This window comes from Pollicipes pollicipes, unplaced genomic scaffold, assembly GCF_011947565.3.
Source record: "Pollicipes pollicipes isolate AB1234 unplaced genomic scaffold, Ppol_2.1 Scaffold_6052;HRSCAF=7182_pilon_pilon_pilon, whole genome shotgun sequence".
NCBI classification, from domain to species: Eukaryota; Metazoa; Arthropoda; class Thecostraca; order Pollicipedomorpha; family Pollicipedidae; genus Pollicipes; species Pollicipes pollicipes.
In genome coordinates this window covers 23,380,728-23,406,827 of record NW_023596805.1, presented here as the reverse complement: position 1 = coordinate 23,406,827, position 26,100 = coordinate 23,380,728, and the positions used below count along the sequence as shown (strand labels likewise).

Genomic DNA, 26,100 nt, shown 5'->3' with positions numbered 1-26,100 from the left:
GATTTTATGTCCTCGCTGTTGACGCAAGATGTCTCCCTTTTAAGCGAACCAAACTTAAATAATTTGATAAATCGAAGGATGACACAAAACTGACCGACAGCGAGCTTAACTGGGACATCTGCAAAAGAAACGAGGCTGGTGAAAGCACAGCGGCAATTTTGGTGCTTGTTCTCTCAATCATTTGCATCTTTGTCAGACATGACACCGTCAAAAAACAAAACAAAACAAAGCAAAACCAGTATGGCAGGCAAACAAACTCTGAGCATAGAAATTGCACGTAGCGTGCAAATAAAGTTTGCTTAACTACGCAAATTGCATGCATTAGAATTGGTGGCTGATTCCGTGCTTGAAATATGTGTGGAAAGTTTCTAGAAAATTAACATTGATCAAAGCGATGCAACACAACCATGGAGAACTTTTGATTTTGTGCACGTGCATCCAAACTTAATTTGCCTCCACTTGTAGATGACGTGATCAGTGGCGGTTATCAAGCTCACTAAATTAGTGGTGGAAGATATCTCCGTCACCGCATTTAGAGATATATAATTACTAACATCTCCCACTCTCTCGCACCCCAATGACCGTGTGTGCGGCCAGGTCCGTGCGCCGATGCCAACGAAAGAGAGCAGTTACGACCGCTCAGGCCCCGCGTCGGGCCGCCGGGCGGTCAGCAGAAGCTTGCGCTGGCAGCACATAGCCGCTGTTGTGTTAACGCCGTGGCGTCGTCAGTGTTCGCTGCCGGCCGTCGGACGTAGCATGAGCACGGTGACGTCCAGCTGGCGCTCCTCGCCTGTGCTGTCACAAGCCGCGTGCCTGTGCGTGCGGGCGTGCGTGCGTGCTTGCGTGTGCTTACATGTGTGCATGTGTGACGTGCCTCGGTGCAGCTGACATCAACGGCATGCTGTCCAATCTGTGCAAGATGTAATTATGTTCCCCTGCTTTAAGCGCTGCATACGTAACTGTTACATACTACTACTGCGTTGCTACTACGCAACAAATATGGGCTGCTACGCAGCATACTGCTACTTCTACCTTGAAACAGTACTCTTACACTCATCAACATCCGTTATGTTTATATCGTCATCTATACCATTATCTATTCCATTACCATATATTACACCAATAGCCATTAGCAGCTATACCATAGCTAGCTATCTTACCATATCTGCCTTGAGGTGAATCTTAAACGTTCACAACGAGCCACGTCCCTCCATTTCAGGGGCAGTTTGTTTGATCTCAAGTGCACCAACCGTGCCTATTTCAGGTCGATAATGACCCCGTCTACCCGTACGTCTATCGATAATACCCGTCTTCGAACGGATCGTTGCTGTGATGGCCTAGTATACACTGATTTGATGGGGGTGTCCCGGTATCTCTGTATCCCCATGGTACAAGAGGCACTGGACCGTGCGGCTTCAGTTCATCATTTCTGAGCTTGTCAATTCAGTGTCACGACGTCGATGGCCTGGGCTCGGCGTTGATGTCGGTGATGACGTCACGGTCCGTGTGACCTGGCCACTGGTAAGCCGGACCGAGGGTTCGTGAGGTCAGTGATGACGTCACGATCCGTGTGACCTGGCCACTGGTAAGCCGGACCGAGGGTTCGTGAGGTCAGTGGTGACGTCACGGTCCGTGTGACCTGGCCACTGGTAAGCCGGACCGAGGGTTCGTGAAGTCAGTGATGACGTCACGGTCCGTGTGTCCTGGCCACGGGTCAGTTGAGCCGACGCTCGGCGGGGCCAGTCGAAGACAGTCTCTCAAGTCTGACGGTTGGTGATTTAAATGCATGACGTCACGTCACTCCATGATGAACGGTACAGCGCATCGGTGTGCGATACTCGTCTTGTAACGGTTATCAGTCCGTAAAATGTGCGTAGATTAAGCATAGAATGCTTGCGAGCGGCTCAAATGTGAGTAAACCTACGCTGATTTATGCGAAGATCGGTGTCATTTCATTATTATGTTATCCCCGCGCATATCTCATTTATGCAAACATGCCACATCTAATTCAACGAGCAATTCCTAGAACACGAGCAATCACTAGCTATGTTACGCTCGTTAGTTTGATGATGACATTAAAGATGCATCGCAAGGGGAGACTTTCAGAAGTACTACTGGTTGCTTACTAATTAGTAAGCAGCCAGTAGTATTACTCAGATATTACTCAGACACATTCATCGTTAAGAATTTGACGATGAATGTGTCTGAAAGACCGTGATTTTTTCTGATACGTTTCCTGAGAATTAACGATGAAGCAGCCAAATCTTCTCAGTGTAGGACGACATTATGTTTACACGGCATGTACATTAAGCCCTCTTACTAAGATGGTTTCTTGGAGGCTAGAAACAACGGCGGGGAAGGGCGAATGCGTATATAAATAAGATGTAAAACGCCGCCAATAATATGGCTAAGGGCGGAAATCCGTTTGATGCACTGGAGACCAGAGGGCAAACGAGCAAAAAAAAACAACACTTAGTGTCTTATTTCAGTGGTTTTGAGTAGCTCTTCAATGATTTGAGTGCCTGGAGAGAAGCTCTACACATGGACGTAGTGCTCAAGAGTTCAGCTCACTTCCCAACATCATCTATAAGACCTAGCGATCTCGTCCAAATTTCGCGCTCAACCGCCAGCTCCATCCCACCGTAACCTAGTGGGAGCTGATTAGCTCGTGTTACTCTCACATTGTAGGAGCTGATTAGCTCGTGCCACTCTCACTTCATGAGAGCTGATAAGCTTATGTTACCATCACCTTGTAGGGGCCGATTAGCTTGTGTCACCCTCCCCTTGTGGGAACTGATTAGCTCGTGTTACCCTCACGTCGTTGGGGCTGATAAGCTTGTGTTGCCCTCACCTTGTAGGCGCTGATGAGGTCGTCCCAGTGGAGGCACACTCGGAGCCAGAGCGCCTGCGGCAGCGCCAGGCTGACAGAGAGCACCCAGATGGTGACGATGGCCACCTTGGTCCGCTGCCGTGACTGGTGGTTGATCAGGCGATAGACGATCGCCTGGTACCGGTCCATCGCGATCGCGGTCAGGGTGAACACGCTGACCTGGAACGAGGTCACCGTTAGTTCGCTTGAGTTTGGAAATCGACGTCGATGCCTATGCGTCTGCATTGGTCTGAAACTCGTCTCTTCACGTCTGTCTGAACACGTCGGGAGGCTCGGATCGAGCGTTTACACTCGTATCCGCCGTCTACACTCGTCTAGTCCACCGCGCTCGTCTGCAGACTCGTCTCGTCTGCTTGCACTCTTCTGCAAACTCGTCTCGTCCGTCCGCACTCTTTTTGAGACTCCAATCGACAGTCGTCGCTGGTATTATCCGTCTACACCAATCTTGTGTGTCTGCAAACGTCCGCAAACTCGTTTCGTCTGTCTACACAGTTTTGCAAACTCGTTATGTCAGTCTACACTCTTCTGCAGATGCCGGCACTGTCAGTCACTTATATCGACCTGAATAGACCACCCCAACGTACGCAACGGTTAAGCGCCATAACACAGCTTATAATGTTTATCGTCTTCGTTATCATCGAAATATGAGCATTTTGGCCTGGGGCTCTAGCATAGCTGCCACGATGTCCCATCATATTGGCCTTGACACGTGGCTTTTGAAAAAGTTAGATCACAGCAGTAATACAAAGAAGGCAAACAGATCGCTGAGCTAAAAAATGAATCGTTTTATAGAATTGCGCGTTCCTACGCTACCCATTGATTTTCCTCAGGCTATTTGAATATCTTCTGCGGATGGCACGTTCGTGATTGGATGAATGGTTATGCCATTGCTACGTAAAAAGTTCATTCTAAGTCCATGCTATTAACATGAATGGACCTACAGTTTATCACCAGAAGGCCGTCTTGCACTTACGCAATGTTAGAAAAGAGCCCCCTCAAACACAAGCTAGCACCAGGAGGGGGGGGGGGGGAGGGGAGGGAGAGAGATCTTTGCTCCTCGGTTGTCAGATGCGCCGTCACCGGGCGGCCCACCCACCAGACCAGACCAGACCAGACCAGACCGGTGACAGCTGGCGACAGGCGCAGCGCCGGCTCTGTCCATTTGGACGGGCGGTTGCTTCAGAGTTTCAGATGGAGAGTGGTCGTCGGTTTATGAGGAGGCGGGAGCTGGTCGCGTCGCGTGGGCCGAAAAGACATCAGGGAAAGCATCGAAGTATTCTGGTTACTCTTTTTTCAGAGTTTTGAAGGAAAATCATGCCAAATGAGGCAGTTATGCGCTATTCACATAACAGTGCATGAGCTACTTGCACTTACGCTGAGGCAACAAGAGCTAAAGCAATAATAGATCAACATAAATATGAAACGTTATACTACGGGCTTGATTTCTTCCCCATAGCGTTTAGAACTACGACTCTTCGAGGCAAACTGGCATCGGGAATGGGTGTATCATACGGTCCTTGTGACGCACTAGTTCACACTCCGACCATTGTGCTCCTTGGCAAGAGGCCCTTGCCCGCTGAGCCAATCACAAATGTTGCTTTTTTCGCACCCTAGTGCGCATACGGCGGCTACGACTGCTGGAATGTAGCATAGTATTCTTACAAGCCGTTGAAAGCGTAATTTAGACTAGAAGCCAATTAACATTGATATCCGCATCACATTTCTACGGTGCTGCAGTGACACTACTCGGTGATATTATCACGCGTAGCTTTTTCTGAGGCTGAACTTAAGTTTTAAAAAAAATGCCCCGAAAGTGGGACACTCCCTTTAAGATCACATTTGAGCATGAGCAGGTACCCTGGCCGCCTGCTGCTGACCACAGATGTTGTCGGGTAGCACTTGGCGTTTGCTCTGCCCAGCCATCGCGAACTCAATATCACGTCCAGTCTGCTCTATCAGGCTGTGCGATAACATCGACACGTGCACCTCATCTGACTCCAGGCGACCGCTGACATCGCGAATGGGTTGAAATGAGGCACGTACCCACATGCCCCTCCATCTAGCCACAACGTATCAATCGGGATTTTGTTGGAGATCAATCGGACAGTTTGGCTTTTGCTGTATACCGATACTGACAACTCGCGAATCATGGAAAACTCCCGCCCCTGTGTATCATCGCTCGCTATGAGCCGATTTATGGCTGCACCGAGTGAAGATGGCAGAGTGGCAGCGCCGGCCCTCTGGCAAAATCTAGCGCCACTCATTGCCTGCTGCTGCGTGACTCTGAATGACCAAACAGATTTCCTTCGTTTTTACAGCTGACTTCGCATCGTTATGTCGAGCTATCGGGGACGATGGCCAGCTGATTATCAAGACATCATTAAAATTAAGAGATATTTATGCACAGAAATAAATCACGGCGACTGATTATGGCCTGCATGGGTAGCAATAACCTGTAGGTGACTATTGTACACTGGGAACACGCTGGCAGCGTGCATCTGGGTGGCTGGTGAATGCCGTAAATAGCTTCATTCTCACAGGTCGAAAGGTTATAAGTTCGGCCAGATGTGAAACGCAGCGTGCCCTCAATGGCGGCTCGGCTCATACGTCTGTGTAGTTGTTACCTCGCCTGCTAAAAAATATAGCTGCTCTGGTTTTCTAGGGTTAGTAAATCACGGACCGGTCAAGTCATGGCTGGTGAAGGTCAAGGACGGTCAAGCAAAGTTGGATAACTACGCCGCTCTATCAGTTTGGTGTATCTCCTTTCCTTTCTTTTTCCATTCCCTTTGATTAAGCCCATCAGGGGCGCATCGATCCGAGAGCACCGCCGCACAAATAGAAATTGCCGGCCAGGGCTAACCATTGTTTTTCAACTGGTAAGACGGGTCATTGCGTCGGAAAATGATATGTCACGAGTTGTTGTGGCGCGGCCACATGCGTGTGCGTGCCATTTGGAGCCATGTCGTGCCCACGCGTGTACGTGCCGTTTGCAGCCACCACAAGCACGTACAACACGACAGGATAAATGAAAAATGATTAATATCCTGACAGGTTTGCGTAGAGATATGGAGCGGAAATTGGAGAAATGCCAGCTGCGTGTAGCCAGACGCAGCACCACAATTTGCCCTTATCAGGTATGATATTTAAAAGATAAGACGATTTTCCTAGGAATAGCCTTATTCCTAGGAAAAACCAGAACAGAGATATCGTTAGGTGGATATGTCGGCAACATGCCTTTCTCAAAACAACAGCAGAAGTAAATATTTCTGCACATTGAGAAAGGCACGTTGCCAAAACATCAACCTAACTACATCTCTATCCTCCTGTTTTTTCCGAGGAATAAGACTAATGCTACTATCTTATCTATGTGACTAATGTTCCCCGCTGATGTAATGAACAACTTACGTAATACGATATTTAGGGTTTACTGCTCATTGAGCAGTGCGTGTGAGTGCACCCGGAACTTTTTTCGTTCCGTTTTTGTCCCGCTGACAGCACATTATACGATAAGACAGGGTCCGATGTCATGGACAGACGAATGCGTCCAGCCTGTCACGACGGATTAGTCCGGCCGCCGCATAAGCCGCTGTGTTGTCTGAGCTGCACAGCTGTTTGCCACGCCCTGGTGTGACACATATGTGAGGCTTGACTGCTGCTGATGCGGCTCCATAAACGAGCGTGGCTTGGCCTTTTTGCGAGCATCTTGTACTCCTGTCCAACTGGTAAGATTTATCACATCACGTTTTCACACAATGCTTAGTTTTGAAACGAAGAACACCAAGCATGCGGAAAAGAGCATGACTTGGCTGGTCTTGCGTGGCCAAGACCAGAGAAAGACGTCCAACTGCGCTCGCCCGACTCCGCACACGCGCCTGGGTACGCCATTGCGCGGAGTGGCCGTCCCTGCACATTGACCTGAATCCGCCCCTGTGGCGCTGAGCGACAATGTGCAGGACTGCCTCGCTCGGCGCGCGGCAGGGTTAACTGCAAACAATCGCTGACTCGATAACCCGATTAGTTGACTGGCTGAGGGCTGTGAACTTCACTCCTGTAGAGGCCAGATCATTTGTTTACTTTAAAATTTAGGGCCGCCAAAGGAATGCACTGTTCATTACCCTAACTGCGGCTGGACATAACTGCAGCTTTCACAGCGGAAGCGGCACTGTACATCGAGACCACTTCCCTAAGTGTAGCCACGTTTCGAAGACTACCGCAGATTACCATGCTGTTTTAGTCCAAATTGTGCTGCTTCATAAATAGCGGGTGCGCGCGAGAACCGTGCCAACAGAAGAGTGCGCGGCGGTAAGCCACGCGCCGTAATTGCGCCACGGTCTTCACTCGGCCTCATAAACATGCATGAAACGTGGTTATATCTGGAAGCTTTTTACTCTGGCACGCTGAACCACGTCAGGTGCTGCCGTACGACGTCGGATTCTCAGCCGTGCTAATGGCAAACCAATGTGTTTGGGAAGAGTGTTGTGCTCAGGGCGTGATGGAGTAGGAACGGCCATGCCTATTATTTGCTTAAAAAAACAAGACCAAATTTGGTCATCCGTGATATGCACAATGCACGTCGAAGCGTGAAACATGGGGAGCATGTCGATGGAGCTTCCCTCATACACGAACCAGTCTGCACTCGTTAACGACATGAATTCGGACTTCATTTAGCAGGATTCATTAGTGCAGCCGGAAGGTACTACAATAACCAGATGAAGGCTATATATTCGAGCCTGAATGCATTTTTGTTGGAGTTTGCACTGTCCCACGACTTGGCAAACATTTAAGGCAGACGGCTGTATTCTGGTGGCAACAGAATAGCTCGGAGTGGCCCACCAGTTGGCTCCGGTACAACTCCAGTACCGCTGGGAGTGTTGAGATGCGACGACCGCCTACGCGCAGTATCTGAATATTGCATTTCCTCTCACGTGGTTCAGCTTTGACACATTATGCAGGCGTCTGCAACCACTCAAGTGCAGGTCTAAGGCTCCCATGTTTAACGTCAGGACACTGACGAACCATCTAAAGCGGCCTTTTCGAGGAAGAATCGAGAACAGGAGTGCTCAGCCCTCAAGGTCACCTTCTTACCAAAACTCACTCACGACTCTGACCTCGGAAGGCCGTCTTGGGGAGTGCATAACTGGTACGGGTAGGCAGTTCATGGGGGCCACTCTAAGTGCAGCCCATCGATTGGCTGAAGGCCTATCCGTAGCCGGTGAGCCATCCCTGATTCAAAGATGGATGGGCTGGGATGGAATGGCCGCGTCTGCTCCGCCGCCACTTGAAACCATGCTTTGAAAGACCAGAGTTAGCGGTTTGGCGAGCCTCAGAGAGTAGTCAGTGGAACCGGTCTATAATATTCTGCAATGCCTCCAGATGACACACAATTTCGATACCGTGCTTATGCATGGCGGTGACGGGGCAAATAACTCTACGTTTGTTACGGCCCAAAGAAAGATCCAAAAATAACAAACCATGGGAGGTTAAATGCACCAATTCACTTTCGATTTTTGTTTATCGTACCCTAGGAATTTGGGAGTGTTGTGATGCGACGACCGCCTACGCGCATCAATTTTGACTCAGTTTTTTGGGAGGTTTACGGGACTGAAGAAGATATTCAGTACCGCATCATGCTAGGACTTGGCCGGCCTGAGCCAGGTTGACCTTGTTTGGCCGGTTGCCAGCTGGCCTTTCTTTGTCAGTCGGGCGTGACAATACGTCCTGTCTAGGAACCGTACTCCGTGCCGCTAACCGTCAATCTACCCATGCAGCTAGATTACTATCCTGGCCGATGGCCCCTAAGCCAAGGTGTGAATATGTAAACCAAATTATCCTACCGCTATGTTATGTTTGTAAACAGCTTTTAAAAGATCTGCTATTGACTACGACGAAGCGATGGCGCTCACTTAGTCTTAAACGAAAGCAGGCGAGCAGTTAGAGATTAGCTTTATATCAACAGGTCTGGAGTTCGATTCCCGCTGCCTCCTAAGCCCGATGACTCCCTTTGACTCAGGGCGGCGACTCCATTTGACTCAGGGCGGTGGCTCCCTTTAAGCCCGGGCGTACTCACGCTGACGCTGAGCGTAGCGAAGAACTCCGATGTGGGGCACATGAAGTGCGCCAGGTTCCAGCGCTGAAGCAACGCCGACTGGAACTGGAACGGGATGGAGAAGACGCCGATGAGGATGTCGGCCACCGCCAGGTTACCGATGAAGTAGTTCACCGTGGTGCGCATCCTGCGGAAGGGAATGCTGTTAGGGAACGTGCATGTTGTCAACACTAATCTGCCCGGTGCCCTTAAGTCACGCTATGTTGCTTTTACAGTCACGTATTTTTACTGTCATATTTGTACTACAGCTCCAGATGGCTGCGATGTTGATTTTGCCTTTCTGCCCTTTCGATTTAAACCGCTACACGAAGCTCCTTGCACCGCACGTCATCGAACGGCAATACGTCACGAACTTCCCAAGCGTTTTTCGTCACTTAAGTTCGGATTTCGACTATTTCAAGCTGAAAACGAATTCGTAATTTTCGCAAGCTCTTTCCAGACGACGTCTGGTCTTGGTGCAGCATGAACATAACAACATCTTCGTGCATTTTTTGTCAATGTCGTGATTTTTTCTGCGTGCATTGATTGACTACGCCACGCGTGAGTCACACATGCCCACGGCGGACCAAATTTAGCAGCCAAGTCCCCGGCGGATGCGGTCCGGGCAGCAGGCCACCCGACGGCTGGACAATCAGCTCCCAGCCCGCGGCGCATCGCACAGTGTGACCTTTGACCTGCGTGCTCCGTTTAGCCGGGGCAGAGCGGCCACCGGTATAGAGACACGGCTACCCATGCTTTTAGGTTGTTCACTGAGATCTAACGTCAGTAGCTCGGGGTAAATTTGGTGTTAGCGCAATTCAAAAACAGGCGAATATCTTGCACATTCTCTACAAATCGCACCAAAAGAGAACATCTCCATTACAGTAATGCGCATCAAGCCCGTAAAACATATCATGCCGCTAAGAGTTTTTCCAGTCATATGCAGCGGCACAAAAACATGGTCACAAGATCCAGGTAACGTGCCCTCACTTTTGTTATAAATGTCGAAGAAGTGACTTCGACAAACAGCCATGCCGAGATGCATGAAATGCACTGCTGTGAGTACCCATGACCGATTCGAATGCAACATAACTGTTTTCGAGGTTAAAAACGGTGAACGCGGCACCAGCGGCAAAGATGGGGCTGATCTCTGAAAGCGCAAATTTATGATATGGTTGGCGGAGTGGACAGGTCGATCCGACGCAACAGCCAGATACACGTGCGCTAGATGCACGTTACACGTGCGTTGTAAGCTGCCGTCAGGGCTGGTAAAACATGCCGACTTGGTGGATACGGTCGGCGATAAAATTGTACATTTTCACGCAAGCCTTGGTGTCAAAGATGCTTTTGACAGGGCATTTTGGCGACGGCCACGACGACATAACACAGCACGCTGCAAAACTCGACATCAAGTACCCATACATCGACATTATGTCCCCATGGTGATGGATTTCGTCACACGACACCAGCGAGTCTTTCTGTTAAGACTCTTTACCGTGCCCTACGGCACCATGATTTCTTTTTTAGGTTTTATTCTAGAACGGCGAAAAAAATATCCTATAATTTCTAGCTGATCACTGGACTCGGTGACAGATCGGCGGCAAATCAGCATATCTTCCACGACGCGTCCGGTCGGCCGATTCGCTGTTTTTACCAGCCGACTCTCAGTGTCCCAAAATGGGCAGTATGAAATGCTGAAAACAATCTAGACATGGGGATTCATAAGGCCGCAAGGGCATGTTTCCATCGTTACGATGCGACTGACTAAGGTGGGCGGTGACTTTCAATGCACTGCAACTTTGCAAGCGCCACTCGCATTACAGGACCATGAACAAATGCTTAGGCTTTAATTTTTGGGTCCAGCGTAATTCGTTGCGGTGCCGTGATTCAGCATCGTGTGCTCAGCGACGATAGGCAGTGATAGTTCAGGGTAAGTCAGCGAGACGATCCGATCCTGGTAGAAATGGATCTGTGATCATTCTCACCGCGTTTTCTATTCGCAGCAAAGTCTGTTGACTCACGGTGGCAGTCACAAACGACCAGTATAGTATAGTATAGACCAGTATAGTATAGTATAGACCAGTATACTCCCTCTGAAAAGAACAACGTGGGTTCGACGTTGAAGTCTGATGACCCTTATCTTGAGGGGGAATGACAGGAGCGGATGATTGAAATGCCAACGTATGCTATTTTTGCTCTTGTCCTGATTGACAGTAGTTACCAGTCAACATAGATCTACAAATCAGGGGTGTACCTAGGCTCCTACTCAGTTCAGGGCTCTATCCCTCCCCCTTCAGTTTGCGAAGAAGTGTGTCAGTCTGGAGGCATCCGTATTTTCGGGGTAGATTGCATAATTTTCCACTGCTCCATCCAATCTTTCTTCAAAACTATGTCCTTGCTTAAAATGCAACTATTTCATCAATGTTTTGTTAGTATTTAAACAACTATTCAAAGTTCAAACTTTTGCTTCTATGAGCCTCAGTTTCTGGAAATTTATCGGGCAGCCAATGATGTATGTAATGAGAAGGCAATGATAGGTGTGGCGTGAGGTGGTGAATCAAATGCAGGCGATGAGGAGAGAGGGTGCAGGTTCCAATTACCATATCACCCTTAGCCAGCAGCTTTACTTCAAATGGCGGGGGGTTTATGGTATTGTGGTCCAACCGTCCTAGGAGTTCAGTGAAATATGGGCATGTAATCGTCTCTGTTGTCAATGTTGTCTGCTTGCTGATGATAGCACCCGGACGGTAACAGGAAAACACTGGAATTGAGTCATCCAGCAATGCTCATTCCTATGCATTTGTTTGCACTCGCGAGCATGACAAATGTAATATAAATTTGAAATTAATCATCTGAGCAACATAATGGTGAAAAACAAAGTAGGTTGTATGGTGGTCGTATAGTGACAGGGGCGTCAATTTTATATGCATGATCAGGGAAAAGTAGCAAGCCATGGGTCTCGGTCAATGAATAAAGCTAAAAAAGATACATTTTGTGCTGTGGTTATCTTTTTATACTCTGGTAATCTTCCAGTCCAGAGTGTAGTGTAAAGGGGGAGGAGCACCAGATTGAGGGGGCCCAATACAACATGGGGGTTGGCAGGGCCCGAGAAATTGATTTGAATCGACATTCCTGCATTATACATGACAAGTATCACAGGTACGATTAAATTTCCATGTTAATAAGCGTTCGAAGGGCAGTTTTGGCTTACTGATTGAATTTCTACCCCTGTTTGGATGTTGGTAACAAAATATGTCATTTTGCTGTACCACCTGATTTTTTCATGATCTGAGATGCAGATTTGTACACCAGCGTATATCAAATGAATAAAGAAGGACGATAGCCAACGATTTTAACCCTTACCCTGATTCACTGGTTTTTATAACGTACACTAACTGGGTATGACCCGGTGCCGTTTGAAATTAAGAAAGGTAGAGCCTCGTGGAACAATAAACGATGAATTGTCTTTAACGGGATCTCACGATTCGTAAGAAGTCTTGTTGTTAATGGACCACACCACACCAAGTCCAAGGGCAAATGTTCCTGAAAATCAAACTACTTCAGCTTTGTATGCTCATATGTGCAAACCCATGCAGGGCAGAGACATGTAACATAAAGAGACCTGCTCCTTGTTAATTATTGGGACAATGGTATGCAGCTTTACCTGTATAGAGCCTTTATCTATAAGTTGGAGCTTCATCAATGTAACAGTGTCAGACCTCTGCGCGCAGTCCACGGAATCGTCGCCTGCGGTTCGCCGCCCCCGCCGGTACGGGATCGTCTTGCAGTGCTCGTAAGAAACCCCGGCGCCAATCCGAAACCAGAAACGCTAGGGGCAAGTTTTTCGTGTCAACACACGTGCAAGAGATGTACCACAGGCTGCCAAAAATTTGAGGGCGGCTGCGCAATATGCCGGACTGGTATTCTCAGAAATTCTTAGGAGGGGGGGGGGGGAGGGAAGGTTGCATTGGCCCCCTTCCCTGCCGACAAAACCATCATGTTTTTTTTCGAAAGAATTGGCAGCTTGATGGATAGTTATTAGAAAATTTCAAGGCAGCATACTTTTTAGGAGACAGCAAAAGGCACCCACCAGGCAACGCATGTGCCAGGGTTAAAGCATGTCTAGAGTAGGGCGAAGAGTTTGATGACGGTTGAGATGGGACTCGAAACGCATGCGTGATTTTCATAAGCGGCCATTGCTTCGAGGAGGCCCGCATGTAAGACGTCATTCCCAGTGCTGCCTACCAGTTCGAATTCTGCCATGTAAGGATTCAGCCGCCCTGTCAAGGCCTCTCTTTTGTTTTGTTTCCAGTGGCGAGGAAAGCAAATCCAGCCGTAGATCGACTTTAAACGTGAGGCCCCGGCAGATCCCGAGGGTGGAAGAAGACTGCTGTTGCTATTGTGCTATCCCATAGTTTATGAACGGTGCTGCTGTTGCTTTCCTAGCAACAGCAGCTATCCTGATATTATTTGGAAGGCACGGTATAACTGAGCGCTTTGGTTGTGTGCATGATATTGGAAAGTGCGGCGATGGAAGAGGTTTTCGGTGAGAGGATGGTTCTTGACGCCCCTGCGAACGGACTTCATGTCATTTTATTTCGTAAGGTATCGCTTTGCTTTGCTGGCAACAATTTTTCCTGTAGAAATTTGGTCGGCGGCAAAAAGTACAGTCCATCCCCCCCCCCCCCCTCCCTGGCTGCCATACTCTTCGCGGATTTTCTCGGGTATGGGCACACAGTTAACAACATAGAGGCTTTCTGCATTGCTCAAGGTGCACAAACACTCTGCACAAGATCGATACTATTATTCAGAAAATTTCAGACAACGCCCTTCTCCATGCGGCATACTGAGAAGCAGCAGTTTTATTATTGATACAACAATTCCAATTTCAATTAAAAGAAAATCGATTGTAACAATTTCCACTCGCCAGGAGGTTGCAAGGCTAGGCTGGACCGCTATTCCCCAATCCCTGCACCTTACGCCCTTCGCGACGTCAAACGTCTGCCACTTCGGTTCCCTGAAAGACTACGTTCGTGATCACCACCTTCAAGCTGACGCCGATGTCGAAAGCCCGCGCGAATTGGTGGAGCAAACTGAAGCCGAGATTACTCTTGCGGGATATCAGCGTTGGTGACAAGTACGTCTAGGTAGATGGTGGCTGAGCGAAGAAGAAGCATATGCTCAGATAAGCCAGAAGAAAAGTGGATGAAACTTTGACTGTGCTAGCTTAACACAAAACATATAAGTTTTGGCGCGCTGCACCTCACTTATTGAAAGACCCACGTACATTATTCGTGATGCTCCGCAATCTTTTAAAACGACTCACGCCGGAGTGTGCATGCCAACGACGTAATTTTGGATCCCACGCGGGCATTACGTTTCTGTTGGTTCTACGACGCGTCGTTTCGCAGACTTACGAAGCACATGTCGCATACCACCGTTCAGGTCATGACACCGCTCAGGTCAGGTCACGCCACCACTCGGGTCAGGCTATGCCGCATGTCTCACTCAGGTCATGCCACCGTTCAGGTCATGCCGCATACCCTCGCTCACGTCATGCCACCGCTCAGGTCAGGTCATGCCGCATACCATCGCTCAGGTCATGCCATAGCTCAGGTCACTCAAAAAGTGATTTGGCCACCCTGATAGGGAGCCGTAAGGATGGCGTGGGATCTCACAAATGATCACGGTAGGCGTATGGTGGTGAAGCCGTGACGAGAGGAAGAAAGCCAGGAGATGGCTTCTTGTTCGAAAACACGTCGTTTGTCTGCAGATCGCAGGTCTCAGTTTACCGCGCCACCTCGCGTGACTTTGTTTACCGGGTCCGGCACCCCGTGCCGCACCACTGCACTTGGCTGCAGTGAGCACCAAAGCCAAATTGCCGTGGGTGTAGCTTGCCTTGCGACTGTGACCGCCGGCGGATACCAAGCGACCAAGTTTGGTGCGAGTTGGTTCGAGGAAGTGAGCCCGCCATCGTCGCCGAGCGCCGCGTTACAGCATCGAAATGCCCTGGCGACCTCAGAAACCGGATCTCTCGGCGCAGCAATAGTTGGTGATATCGGACTCAAATAGAGGCTCAATGGGTCGGGGCCATGCTATTACTTCAACGACCGGTTCTAAACGCCGATGTGTCCAACTAAGAATGAGCGAACCTTTTCGGATATATGGATTACGCAATAAATTGTCCAAGAAGCGTGTGAGGCTCCTGCATCTGCGAATTCTTAATACCTTTGCAATGATAGTACATCTTCGTAACTGCAGCGTCCGAGTTTAGATAACGTGACTCCATCAGAGCATACAAATAGATGCAGGTGCGTTAGTTGCCAGTCGCGCCCTCTTTGATGCGATATTTGTATTTTTATTATTTTGCGATGCATGCTATTACTTTCGCCACTGTCATCGCTATTCCACTCGCCATTTCCACCGGCGAAATAAATCTAACGGATTTGTCCAGCATAGAATATCCGCTTCTGCGTCACCCATCAAACGCCACGTGCGCCACGTTTTCCGCCATGGGGTCGCTGGGAGCACGCGCATGTTAATAAAGCAGCCAGGAAGAGCACACGCATGAGGTTTCCAGGACGTCTGGACCGTTCATTACTAGACCATGATTTGCGGTGGCGCGGGAGAAGTAATTGTTACGCGGCATCGCCAATTGAGCTGTGTCTTGGCCGTTTCCTGGCTGTAAGTGATGAGGCCTGCGATGCATTGATGTATGATCCGCCATCTTGTGCTAGTGCGGCTTCTGCTTCGATGGAGGTCTGGCAAGGAAAGTATGAACACGGAAATGGTGCAAGCATGTGCCTGGCTTCCAAGAATGGTTGCTGGTTTCCAGTGGTTCTTCCGAAAAAACAAGGCTCTTGGTTATGGTTCTCAGTTGTTTCCTTAGCGAAATGTGGTCATGAATTATGGTTGTCACTGGTTCGTCTCAGCAAAATAAAACCCTGGATGCTAGTTTGAACTGGTTCTTTCTATGGAAAAACATGTTTCGTTAAAAAAATTGAACCCTGTATCCTGGTTCGCATTTGTGCCTTGGAATTCCGTGGATTCCTCGCTCGCGTTGCCCCTTCCATGGACTTCACAGCTTGGATATCGGTTTTGCACTGTTTTCGTAAGTGTAAGCCTCTTGTTCTCAGTCCTTACCCTTTGCAATCATGCATTTCGCGCGGATAACTCAGCCATTTTTCACCCAATAATGGTCGAGCCACCCACCACAGACAAATCAAGCAATCACCAAACCCTCGCAACACAACTAACACATTTTTTCTGTTCGTTTGGGGACGTTACCTATCAGACAGCATCCAGCAGCCGGCGCCATACGCTCACTACTCCTGAACATCAGGGGTGTCCACACATATTTTTTATGAGAGTTGCTGGTTTAATGTGTTCCACATATGCCCCTCTCCTTCCCCTATTGATTCATGCCATGTCGGCCCGCGGCCCAATATTTTTGGTTCAATATGACTAAAACTCGGAGCAGAAACTTGCTTATCCCATCAAATGGTGCCCTTGTTCTTGAATTAGGTGTGAACATAACTGAGTTACCGTCTCGTCAAAAGGCAGTACTGCAAGTGGGGCGCTGAAATATCTGGCATCCTCCGTCTGCCTGAAGTAAAGCTCCGCTCCACCTCTTCCATTAATGTCGCCATGTTGGTGACGTCACCGTCTGTCATGTTGGTGACGTCACTAACTATCATGTTGGTGACGTCACTGCCTGCCACGTGGGTGACGTCCCCACCTGCCACGTTGGAGATATCACGATATGCCATGTTGACAGACGCCTGAGGAGCAGCGTCACCGATCCTGTGACAGATTTAGACTACGTGACTGACTTCGCCGCCGGCGGTTTCTCCAGGTCAGCGGGGTCGCCGTTGTCTGAACTGCAAAAATACAGCACTTCTCGCCAGCAACAATGGGTCTTCTGTGGGTCAATGGGCTTCCATGGAGAAGGCTACCGTCAGCGGTCGGTCGGACACGTGAAGAACTGCGATATTCAGCCAGCCTGGCCCCCCAGCATTAAAAAAAACACACACCGGCACGAAATTAGCCGCACACAACTGGTTTCTTAACGAAGAGGGCCGAAAGCTGCACGCAAAAGCTGGCCGTCGGCGCCGGGCTGGTGTTGTCAGTGAGAACATAATGCCCCTCACGATAGAGGTATGATGGCCCGGGGTCTTCGATGGGGGGGGGGGGGCACTGGGATTTTGAGGCGGGGCCCGGTTATATGAGCACATATTTGAACACATTATGAGACCGTTATGACCGCAGCAGTCCTTGACGTCAAGGACGATCCACAACACGGGTCGCGTGCCATCCGCGTCAAGCGTATGGCGCGCTGGCGCCTTGCATAGTTGGTATTTAACCCGACCCCGGCCAGGGGCTGAGCCAACCACGCCCGGCCGCGGCCGGGGGGGGGGGGGGGAGGGGGAGTTGATTTTCCCCGGGATCTCCAACTTCCAGACGGCTTATGAGAAAAAACGAACACACCGTTTTGAAGGTCTCAACAACTCATGAAGACTGCAACCCCATTTTTTTACCTTGGTCAAATGTGATGCCATCGCAGGCTACAAAAGCTCAAAGACTTTTTTTTCTGATGAATGCAGTTAAAACATATGTTAACGCATGCAGGCGGTTATTGAGAGCACGCAAATGAACGTAAAGGCAGTGGGGAGTTCATTTCGACTATTTCTGTCCCTCACATGGGCCAGGCCAGATTAGGTCGGTTCGAAATTGGTCCACCTCTGGCCTAGAAGAGAGATGCTTTTCTTCACTATGCGCTTTGGACTAAGTTTATCTTATTGGATGCAGCTGTGTGACAAAAGTGTTTCAGACACAAAAAGACCATTCTATGGTGACCTAAAGGTCATGTGAGGTCAACTTCGGCCAAATTTATAGGCCATCTAACTACAAATTTTGAGTGATAACCGGGTCTTTGTGACCAGTACAGTAATTTTGTTTGCTTTTTGGTCAGAAATAGTGCATTGGACATCTACAGGAGCTGAAGTTGCATATCTGTTGTCTGCAGTATACACAGTCCGTCCGAGGCTTGGCAATGTATTTGTAACCAACTGAGAACAGGAATGTTGGTACATGAAATAAGACGCTATCAGCTTCACAAGCACGGTGAGGAGGGTGGTTAAACGGGTCGCGCTCATGCACCTAACCACTGCGCTACTGGCAACATAGGTCATTGACCTTGGATGACCTCATACGACCATGCATGGCCAGTTATGGCCCTAAAGTGCATTATGGTCCTGTCTCAACACGTTTTCAGCACAGTGTTCGCATTCTGCGGCCAAAATGTCCAAAAAACTCTATTTGAGCTCCGCATGTGTGCTGCCAAAAGTGCCTATAGCGTTGCTTATGGCTGGGCCATGGGCCTGTGCTCTGTCGTCATATGACGGTTGCGCATGTAAGTGAGTACTCTTTGACTCAAATACAGCACCAAAACTACACAAGAAAATGTACAAATATTTATTATTTACGAAAATAGCCAGAGTCGACCTGAAATCAAGTCAATGCATCGCGTTTTCCGAAAAAAGTGAAATATACACTGCAGGCACTGTTATCTTCTACTAGTATAATCAGTTGGAACAAGGCAACCGATCCACAAAGAGCTAGGTGTGGTCAAATATTTTAGAGGATGGCTTCTTTGACATGACCTAGGTTACTGATCTTGGTAGATAGAAACATTAAATTCGTGCAACGGATACCACACAGAGAGATAAGCAGATACTGAACACGTCATGTCGCTGCGAACGTTCGTTCTTGAAATGTGTTCGAAAAACGCACAGTGAAGTGGAGTGGAGTGAAGTCAACTCCCCCGGCCAAGCGCGGGTTAGACGACATACGACAGATTCCAGGGGCACTTGGGGATCTGTAATTTTATCGGCAATGCACGTAATGCACATCGTGGTCCCATTATTGCCATCGATGGTGATAACCTTAAAAACGAGGCGTAACACAGAACTACTCCTTGCCCAATACAAATCTAAAGAATCGCACCCATGCAACAGATTGCAAGGTGTGATCAAGAACTTCTCTCATCTTTATACGAGTTTATTTGACTTCCTGTTAGGTCACATCTTCTTATAATTTAGTTCATTGTCCTAGCGTAAGTCGAAGCGATCACACGGCAAACACTGAAAGAGCCTGAATTGTAGTTTAAGTCACCTGTATCAGCCGGAATTATCAAAAGTCAACCCAAATAGATATGTAATAGAAGTGCATGGCTTGAAAACAAGTCACATTGTTCGCAAGTACGCCACGACATCGGAATAACATACAGAGCTTCAAGATTGTTGTTCTGGGTGTAGTAGAGCGTAGGACTCTGTCAAGGGAAACAGTGTAAAAACGGTGGAAACGTGAAACCTGGCTGTCCAGTCTGCGGTACATCTGGCTGTTCGGTCTGCGGTACGCCTGGCCGTCCAGTCTGCGGTACACCTGGCCGTCCAGTCTGCGGTGTATCTGGTTGTTCAATCTGCGGCACACCTGGCTGTTCAGTCTGCGGTGCATCTGGCTGTTCAGTCTACGGTACACCCTGGCCGTTCAGTCTGCGGTGTATCTGGTTGTTCAGTCTGCGGTACACCTGTTCGTCCAGTCTGCGGTGTATCTGGCCGTCCAGTCTGCAGTACACATGTCCGTCCAGTCTGCGGTACACCTGGCCGTTCAGCCTGCGGCACATCTGGCTGTTCAGTCTGCGGTACATCTGGTTGTGTGAGCGGCATGTCTGACTGTGAGGAGGCTGGGTCAGTCGTCAAACGCTTCACGCCCCCTTCACGACTGACCTTCGATGGGGATGAACAGTGTGCTGTGAGGTGGGGCGCTCAGGAGCTGTCATGGCGGAGACGCTTCCTCATACACTACCGCTTAGAGGTCATCACGGACCAGAGCGTTGGACGACGAGCCAGAGCGTTGGACCATGGTCCAGAGAGCAGACGATCGCCAGCTGTTCCCTGAGCTCGCTACGTGATGTTCTGCGTTGCCTTGAGCACAGACTTCTTTGCGGAACGGCTCACGATGTTGATACAAGTGCACCTGCCTTGTCCGGGTGACAGAGAGGATTGCAGGGATGTCGAGGCCGCTGCAAGCAGCTACCTTGCGCTGTAATGCGTCTCCTTGCGCGAACGCCCCACCAGACGTTGCCAGAACAGGTCTATAATTTGCTTAGTCCATGAAATTTATATTTTTTCGAGACCGACTGCGGTCGTGAGACACTGGGCGTAATCCACCCTTTAATCTATTCTGTATGCGTAATTCATGGTTTTGTTTTCCGGCCAAGCCCTGTTGTTGCGACCACACAGAGGAAGGCAAGCACCAACAGGCAAGTCCGTCTACGTCAAAAACTTTGCGCTGCTTTCCGCCAGTGTGGTCATTGCGTCCCTTCAATGAATCCAGCCATAAGATCAATGCCCTGCTGTTGAACATTTTTCCTCGTCCAGCCTCCTTGTGTCTTGGGTAGCAGCCATCGCCTAGGATATTTATCAAGGCACAGACATTCTTGTACGGCTCCTCGGTCTGTGCGACAACGCCATCGGCTGACGTAGCACACTTCCAATCGCCGGCAGCGCCATAACAATCAAGGATGCACTCGCCAACACATTGCCAGCTCTTTTTATGCGGAGCGCGAACAGATTTCCGCTCGACGCTTCGTTTGCCAGGTCGTGCCTTGTATACCGCATGGGTCTCACTCTCGAGTCAGAAAAATCAGAAAGTTATTCGTCTGGTTCACAATCAACAGGTTTGTAGCACGTGATCGTTGCCATCGCAACTGCAAGCGTCTGGGCGTTATCAGGAACTGGCCCGTGTTGATGTCATAGGTAGAACGCGATCAGTCGTCTAGCCGATCGGCTTTGCCAGAACCGGGTAACAAATGGTGTCATAAGACCTAGGTGTTGGTTACGGGCGAACCCGCAATGTCCTGTGGTATGCCAATAGACAGCAAACCAATAGGCAACACATCGAAGCAAAAACCAGGACAGTAAAAAAGCTTCATACAGTCATTAACAGACGCCTCAGATACCAGTCACACTTTCATCGACAAACCACAAAACTCACCTGAGCTCTTCTTGCCCCGATCACGCAAAACACGTCACTTCGTGGTGCGAATGAACAAACCTTATTGATGTCGCCGTCATTTCATATTATAGATAACACACATGCATTTTTGGAGCTTCCGGTGTTGCCGAACTCCAATCAGTTCAAAAAGTGATCAACCCGCGCACACCGTGGCGGTGATCATGCTCCGTTAAGCCAACTGACTCGATTTGCATAGTAAATCAAGTTAATTTTGCACGTTTAGCACACCGACATTTTTCATGGAGACATGTTTTCAGTCATGCAGTAATCTGATTGACCACGAACCTCTTCATGATTGCCATATCTATATCTATATCTATATCTATATCTATATATATATATTATATATATATATATATATATATATATATGTCCATGTGGTGAAATGGCGCATGTGGGGCAGTTACAGTAATGTTTTCAGCCTGTTCTAACTTCACAGTTTAAATTTTGAGAAAAGGCTTATTTTGCTTTGGTCTGGTTCTAAATTATATAGGGTATTTTATGGCCATTTATGAACGAGCTCAAAAGTTTCGCAAACCAAAAAGTCGGCGGAGCGCTGAAAGTCTGCATACAATTATGTTGAAAGTTCAAGATCTCACAAACTGCTGCGGTACGATTGCACAAAAAACTCGAGACGCCAAGAGAAACTTCGGCAAAGTTCCATAACGGGTCCTAGATCCTACAACATACCTTGAATAAAATCCCAACGGATCCTAGAAGCCAGATGTCCAATACAGAGTTCAGGTAACTGATCCTGGCATCAACGTCGGTTGGAGGCGTATGTTTGTTGCGGTGTTTTCACCACTTGCACCGAGTGTACAGTAATCATCTTTTGCACCTGGGAGATTATAGAACTTGCGGTAAGAGGCGGTGACATTGCGTGCACATGGCGGCTGTAGGGAAGCAAGGCATGATGCAACCGCCTCCCGCTAAGCAGAAGTCGCTAACGAAAGAGTGGGAGTCTTTGAGCACGCCATAGCCGTTTTCACAAAATCGTTTGGCTCGGGAACATTGAACTAAGCCTAATGAGTTGAGCATTGGTAGGATAATATACAGATTGGAAGTGATGCTAGGTAAACATTTCTGGCAATACGGGTTTATCAAACTCAGGGTGCTTCTTTGAGTAATGAATAACGGTAAGATAAGATGGTAGTAATAACCTCATTCCTTGGAGAAAAACCAAGAGAATGTTGAAAAGGGCTATACTACTTTCTCATCTATGTGAAGAATGTTCCTCGCAAATGCACTGAGCGACTTACGCAATGAATAATGGGTTAAAATACTTTGAACCAAAGTTCTCGTACATTACATTGTCAACTCTTTTCTTGAAACGTTTCCGAACATGCCGCACCGCAAGCCGTCGTGCAAACGACCAACGTCAGGCGTTTTGGATATGTATGCATGCAGGCTCCGCTAAGGGCAAGTGTGTGGGTATGCTTCAATATTAAACAGGAAGGTGGAAATACGAACACCACGTTTTGGAGCGGGGGGACACTGCCGCATTGCTTGCCACTCCCCCTCCCCCTTCCCACATCTCTCATGGCTCTCGTGCCGACTGAAATCTAAAGCCGGAAGTGAAGCTCGGCTGAGCGCTAAGGGCGGCGCTTCTGTAATGCCCGATGACGCCACCGTATGATTATGTTGAGCTCAGCTAAGGCGCACGGAGACGGGCGTGGAGCTAGGAAGGGTGTGACTTATGGCTGCTGGAGGAACGCCGTGAGGGGCACTACTGTAAGCTCTATCCGCGAACTTCCATCGGCTCGACAGCAGTGGATGAGCAAACAGGGGACGGTTGTACCATGTGTAAATGGAACATGATGAGGTGTTCCCGAGATTGATAGCTATGTTTAGCCGCCAGTGTATATCATACCAGAGTGTGCACGCCCCTTAAATGCACTACATGGGCGCACACGAGCAGAGGCCATCAAGGGCTTGGTCACCATGAGGATGGAGCTGAGCGACTCAAACTCGTCCCAATAGGTACTCAAGCTCACTAATGCGTTTATCGTATGAACCTTAATTATTTTCCCGCCACGCACCTGCAACGGTGTCACTGATGCCAGCAATGGAAAAGGTGGATAACCAAGCACAGGAAGTGTAAGGTAAAGTCACGACAAAATGCTGAGAACTGTTGAGGTAACGTATTTCAATTACTGCTGCATGCCTCCCACGCGTCCTGATCCATATCAAGCTTCATGCTTTGCGTGCAGTTGAGTGACTCTGCCTTCCCGACCAGGTTTGCGTTTGAAGACTGTCAAACGCGACCAGGCGTGCGACCCAAATACCCCTCCTCAGAGACAGCTACATGGACCTCTGACCTTAAGGTCTCCTGCAGGGGATGCAGGTGGATGAACGTGCTAGACAGTGATTGCCCCAGAGGCTTGGAACATTCCGCGCCGACGTAATAGGCTGCGGTTGTCAGGATTCAGCCCCGGAATGGCTCAGATAAACTTTATTAAGCAGCTGCACGAGTCTCGCAGGCTTAGAATTCCAACATGTCAGACCACGATTTGAAGCACCGATTGAATTCAAGACTACGCATTGAAGTGAACGATTCGTTGAACGGGCCCGAGCGAAACGAGGGCTGCGTTCACGCTCTTCGAAAGCGCAACCAGTTTTTGTATCGCAACGCAAGATAGTACGTAACGATTTGTTCAAGTGTTTTGACTTGCAACTGGGATGTTGGTAATTGTGGACGAGGCGCCGTGCCTTTCTCACCCCGGGGGTTATGCCTTATTCCTGCCGCATAGATCGTGGAATTACCCTCCGCAACAAAGTGCGTATGGTGTTTGTGAGCCAGTATCATGTGTAATCAACGTGGAGAAGCAGAACGAACGTTCGCCATACTAGCGCATTTTGTCTAGATGATTATGTTGAGTACCCTAAAGTTGTTGCATACAACTCAGGCCACGGTACGTAACGCAACTCAGAACGTTATTCCTACAGATAAAGCAAACACTACATCCCACCGTGCATTATATGTGCGTGTTGCACATGACCCAGACGGCTGTGATGGCTGCTGCCATTGCTGCACAGGGCAGAGCACAACAGCGTGTTACCTGTAACTATCGTCGACGACCGAGCACTTCGCGCAGTGCGTAACACGTGACCGATACGCATACGTCAAATTGCTATGCTGGTGCGGCCCTCCGCCGCTGTGCATAACCAAGAGCAGCACATTGCGTGAGGTACACAGCTGCTGTGTGGACAGGTCGACCGTCACCTGCGGCTGGTGCAGATGATCCAGAGCACCAGCCCGTTGCCAGAGCACCAGCCCGTTACCTGCGGCTGGTGCAGATGATCCAGAGCACCAGCCCGTTACCTGCGGCTAGTGCAGATGATTCAGAGCACCAGCCCGTTGCCAGAGCACCAGCCCGTTACCTGCGGCTGGTGCAGATGATCCAGAGCACCAGCCCGTTGCCGAGCACGGCGATCACCGACACTGAGCCGTAGAACACGGAGAGGACGGGCGATGATGGCGGTGGGGACTTCGTAGAGCGCGCTCGCCGTGTCGTTCGTCGACAGCTGCTCCGCGGGGTCCTTGAAGCAGACGTCCATGGTGAGGCGAACGCTGGTGCGGATGCGGATGAGGCGTCACGGCACCGTCGTCGTCATAGGTCCGATCAACGTTAAGACAGACTCCCTTCTTGCGGCGCTGGTCCGTCCCGGTGTGACCTGAACGACTCGCGAAGCGCGCGCGGCGAACCAGTTCACAGTTTGTAGTTCACAGTTCACCAGTTCGTGTTCACTGCTCACGCGGCCACAGCCGCGTCCCCACGCTGCCGCCGCTCTCGCGAGAGACTCGCGACTTGCTGACCGGGCTCAAGTCGCGACGACCGGACCCGATTTGTGCCGACACGGCGGCGTCCGTGCCCCGGCCGTCACACCCGTCCCGCTGCTGCCGCTGACCCCACCCGGCGACGCGGTCGACCGACTGCCGAGGTCAGCACGGCCGGGCGCGGCGGGGACCAGAGACACCGCGCGCTCACTGGACGCAGTCAGGGGCCCGACTGGGCCGCGCGCCGGCCGGCCAGGGACGGCGCGCCCTCACCGCACGGGCCCGCGCAGCCGGCCAGCGCTGCTGGCGCTCGGCGGCGGCGATCAGGCCGTCGGACGCACGGCGGTCAGGGGTTAGGCACGCGGCGGTCAGGGGTCGAACGCACGGCGGTCAGGGGTTAGGCACACGGCGGTCAGGGGTCGAACGCACGGCGGTCAGGGGTTAGGCACGCGGCGGTCGGGGGTCGAACGCATGGCGGTCAGGGGTCGAACGCACGGCGGTCAGGGGTTAGGCACACGGCGGTCAGGGGTCGAACGCACGGCGGTCAGGGGTTAGGCACGCGGCGGTCAGGGGTCGAACGCATGGCGGTCAGGGGTCGAACGCACGGCGGTCAGGGGTCGAACGCATGGCGGTCAGGGGTCGAACGCACGGCGGTCAGCGGCTGGACACATGGCGGTCAGGGTCGGACACGCGGCGGTCAGGGGTTAGACGCATGGCGGTCAGGGGTTAGACACACGGCGGCGGCAATCAGGCGGTTGGACGCACGACGGTCGGGGGCTAGACACACGGCTGTCAGGGATTAGACACATGACAGTCACAGAGGCTAGACACACGGCGGTCAGGGGTCGGACACGCGGCGGTCAGGGGTTAGACATATGACGGTCGAGGGTCGGACACACGGTCCGCTGGGACGGATGGTCAGCTAACACAGGCCAAGGGAGAGATAACTGAGTCAGGAAAGTAAGGTCAACACCAACGTGAACGGGACAACGCCAACGGCAAACGTAAGCTCCGCCGATCCACTCAAGCGACCGCCAGAAGCCGGGCAAAGACTGCGTCTTGAGACCCCGACAGTCAGGACACCGGACAGCTTCATCTGCCATTCTTACGCAGCGGTTCAGACCAGCCCCCCCCCCCCCCCCCTCACGCTCCGCGGAGTCTCAAGCTGCGGCTCATCATGACCCCGTGTCTCCCCGCTCCCGAGGACGTGCTGTCAGCCACTGCCCATGAGTTCACCCCAATGACTGATCCCCGCCAATCTGCTGGGTC

The 26,100-nt window shown here is 50.2% G+C and overlaps 1 protein-coding gene across 1 annotated transcript; it reads right to left on the bottom strand.

The window, feature by feature from the left end:
- Window positions 1-629: 629 nt before the first annotated feature.
- On the bottom strand, window positions 630-24,516 carry LOC119104369 (neuropeptide Y receptor type 2-like). The gene is made up of 4 exons (XM_037228065.1): window positions 24,435-24,516; window positions 8,958-9,123; window positions 2,852-3,049; window positions 630-683 (listed from the first exon to the last, which is right to left on the bottom strand). Exons 2-4 carry the CDS (start codon window positions 9,120-9,122, stop codon window positions 630-632), a joined length of 417 nt encoding a protein of 138 aa, XP_037083960.1. The 5' UTR covers window position 9,123; window positions 24,435-24,516.
- Window positions 24,517-26,100: the final 1,584 nt, after the last annotated feature.

Bases quoted from the DNA above. Each gene is read 5' to 3' on its own strand.
- LOC119104369 (XM_037228065.1), bottom strand. From the start codon at position 9,122: ATGCGCACCACGGTGAACTACTTCATCGGTAACCTGGCGGTGGCCGAC. The intron at 3,050-8,957 runs GTGAGTACGCCC...ACCTCGTTCCAG, and splicing joins TCGCTACGCTCAGCGTCAGC to GTCAGCGTGTTCACCCTGAC. The intron at 684-2,851 runs GTGAGGGCAACA...ATGTGCTGCCAG, and splicing joins ACCTCATCAGCGCCTACAAG to CGCAAGCTTCTGCTGACCGC.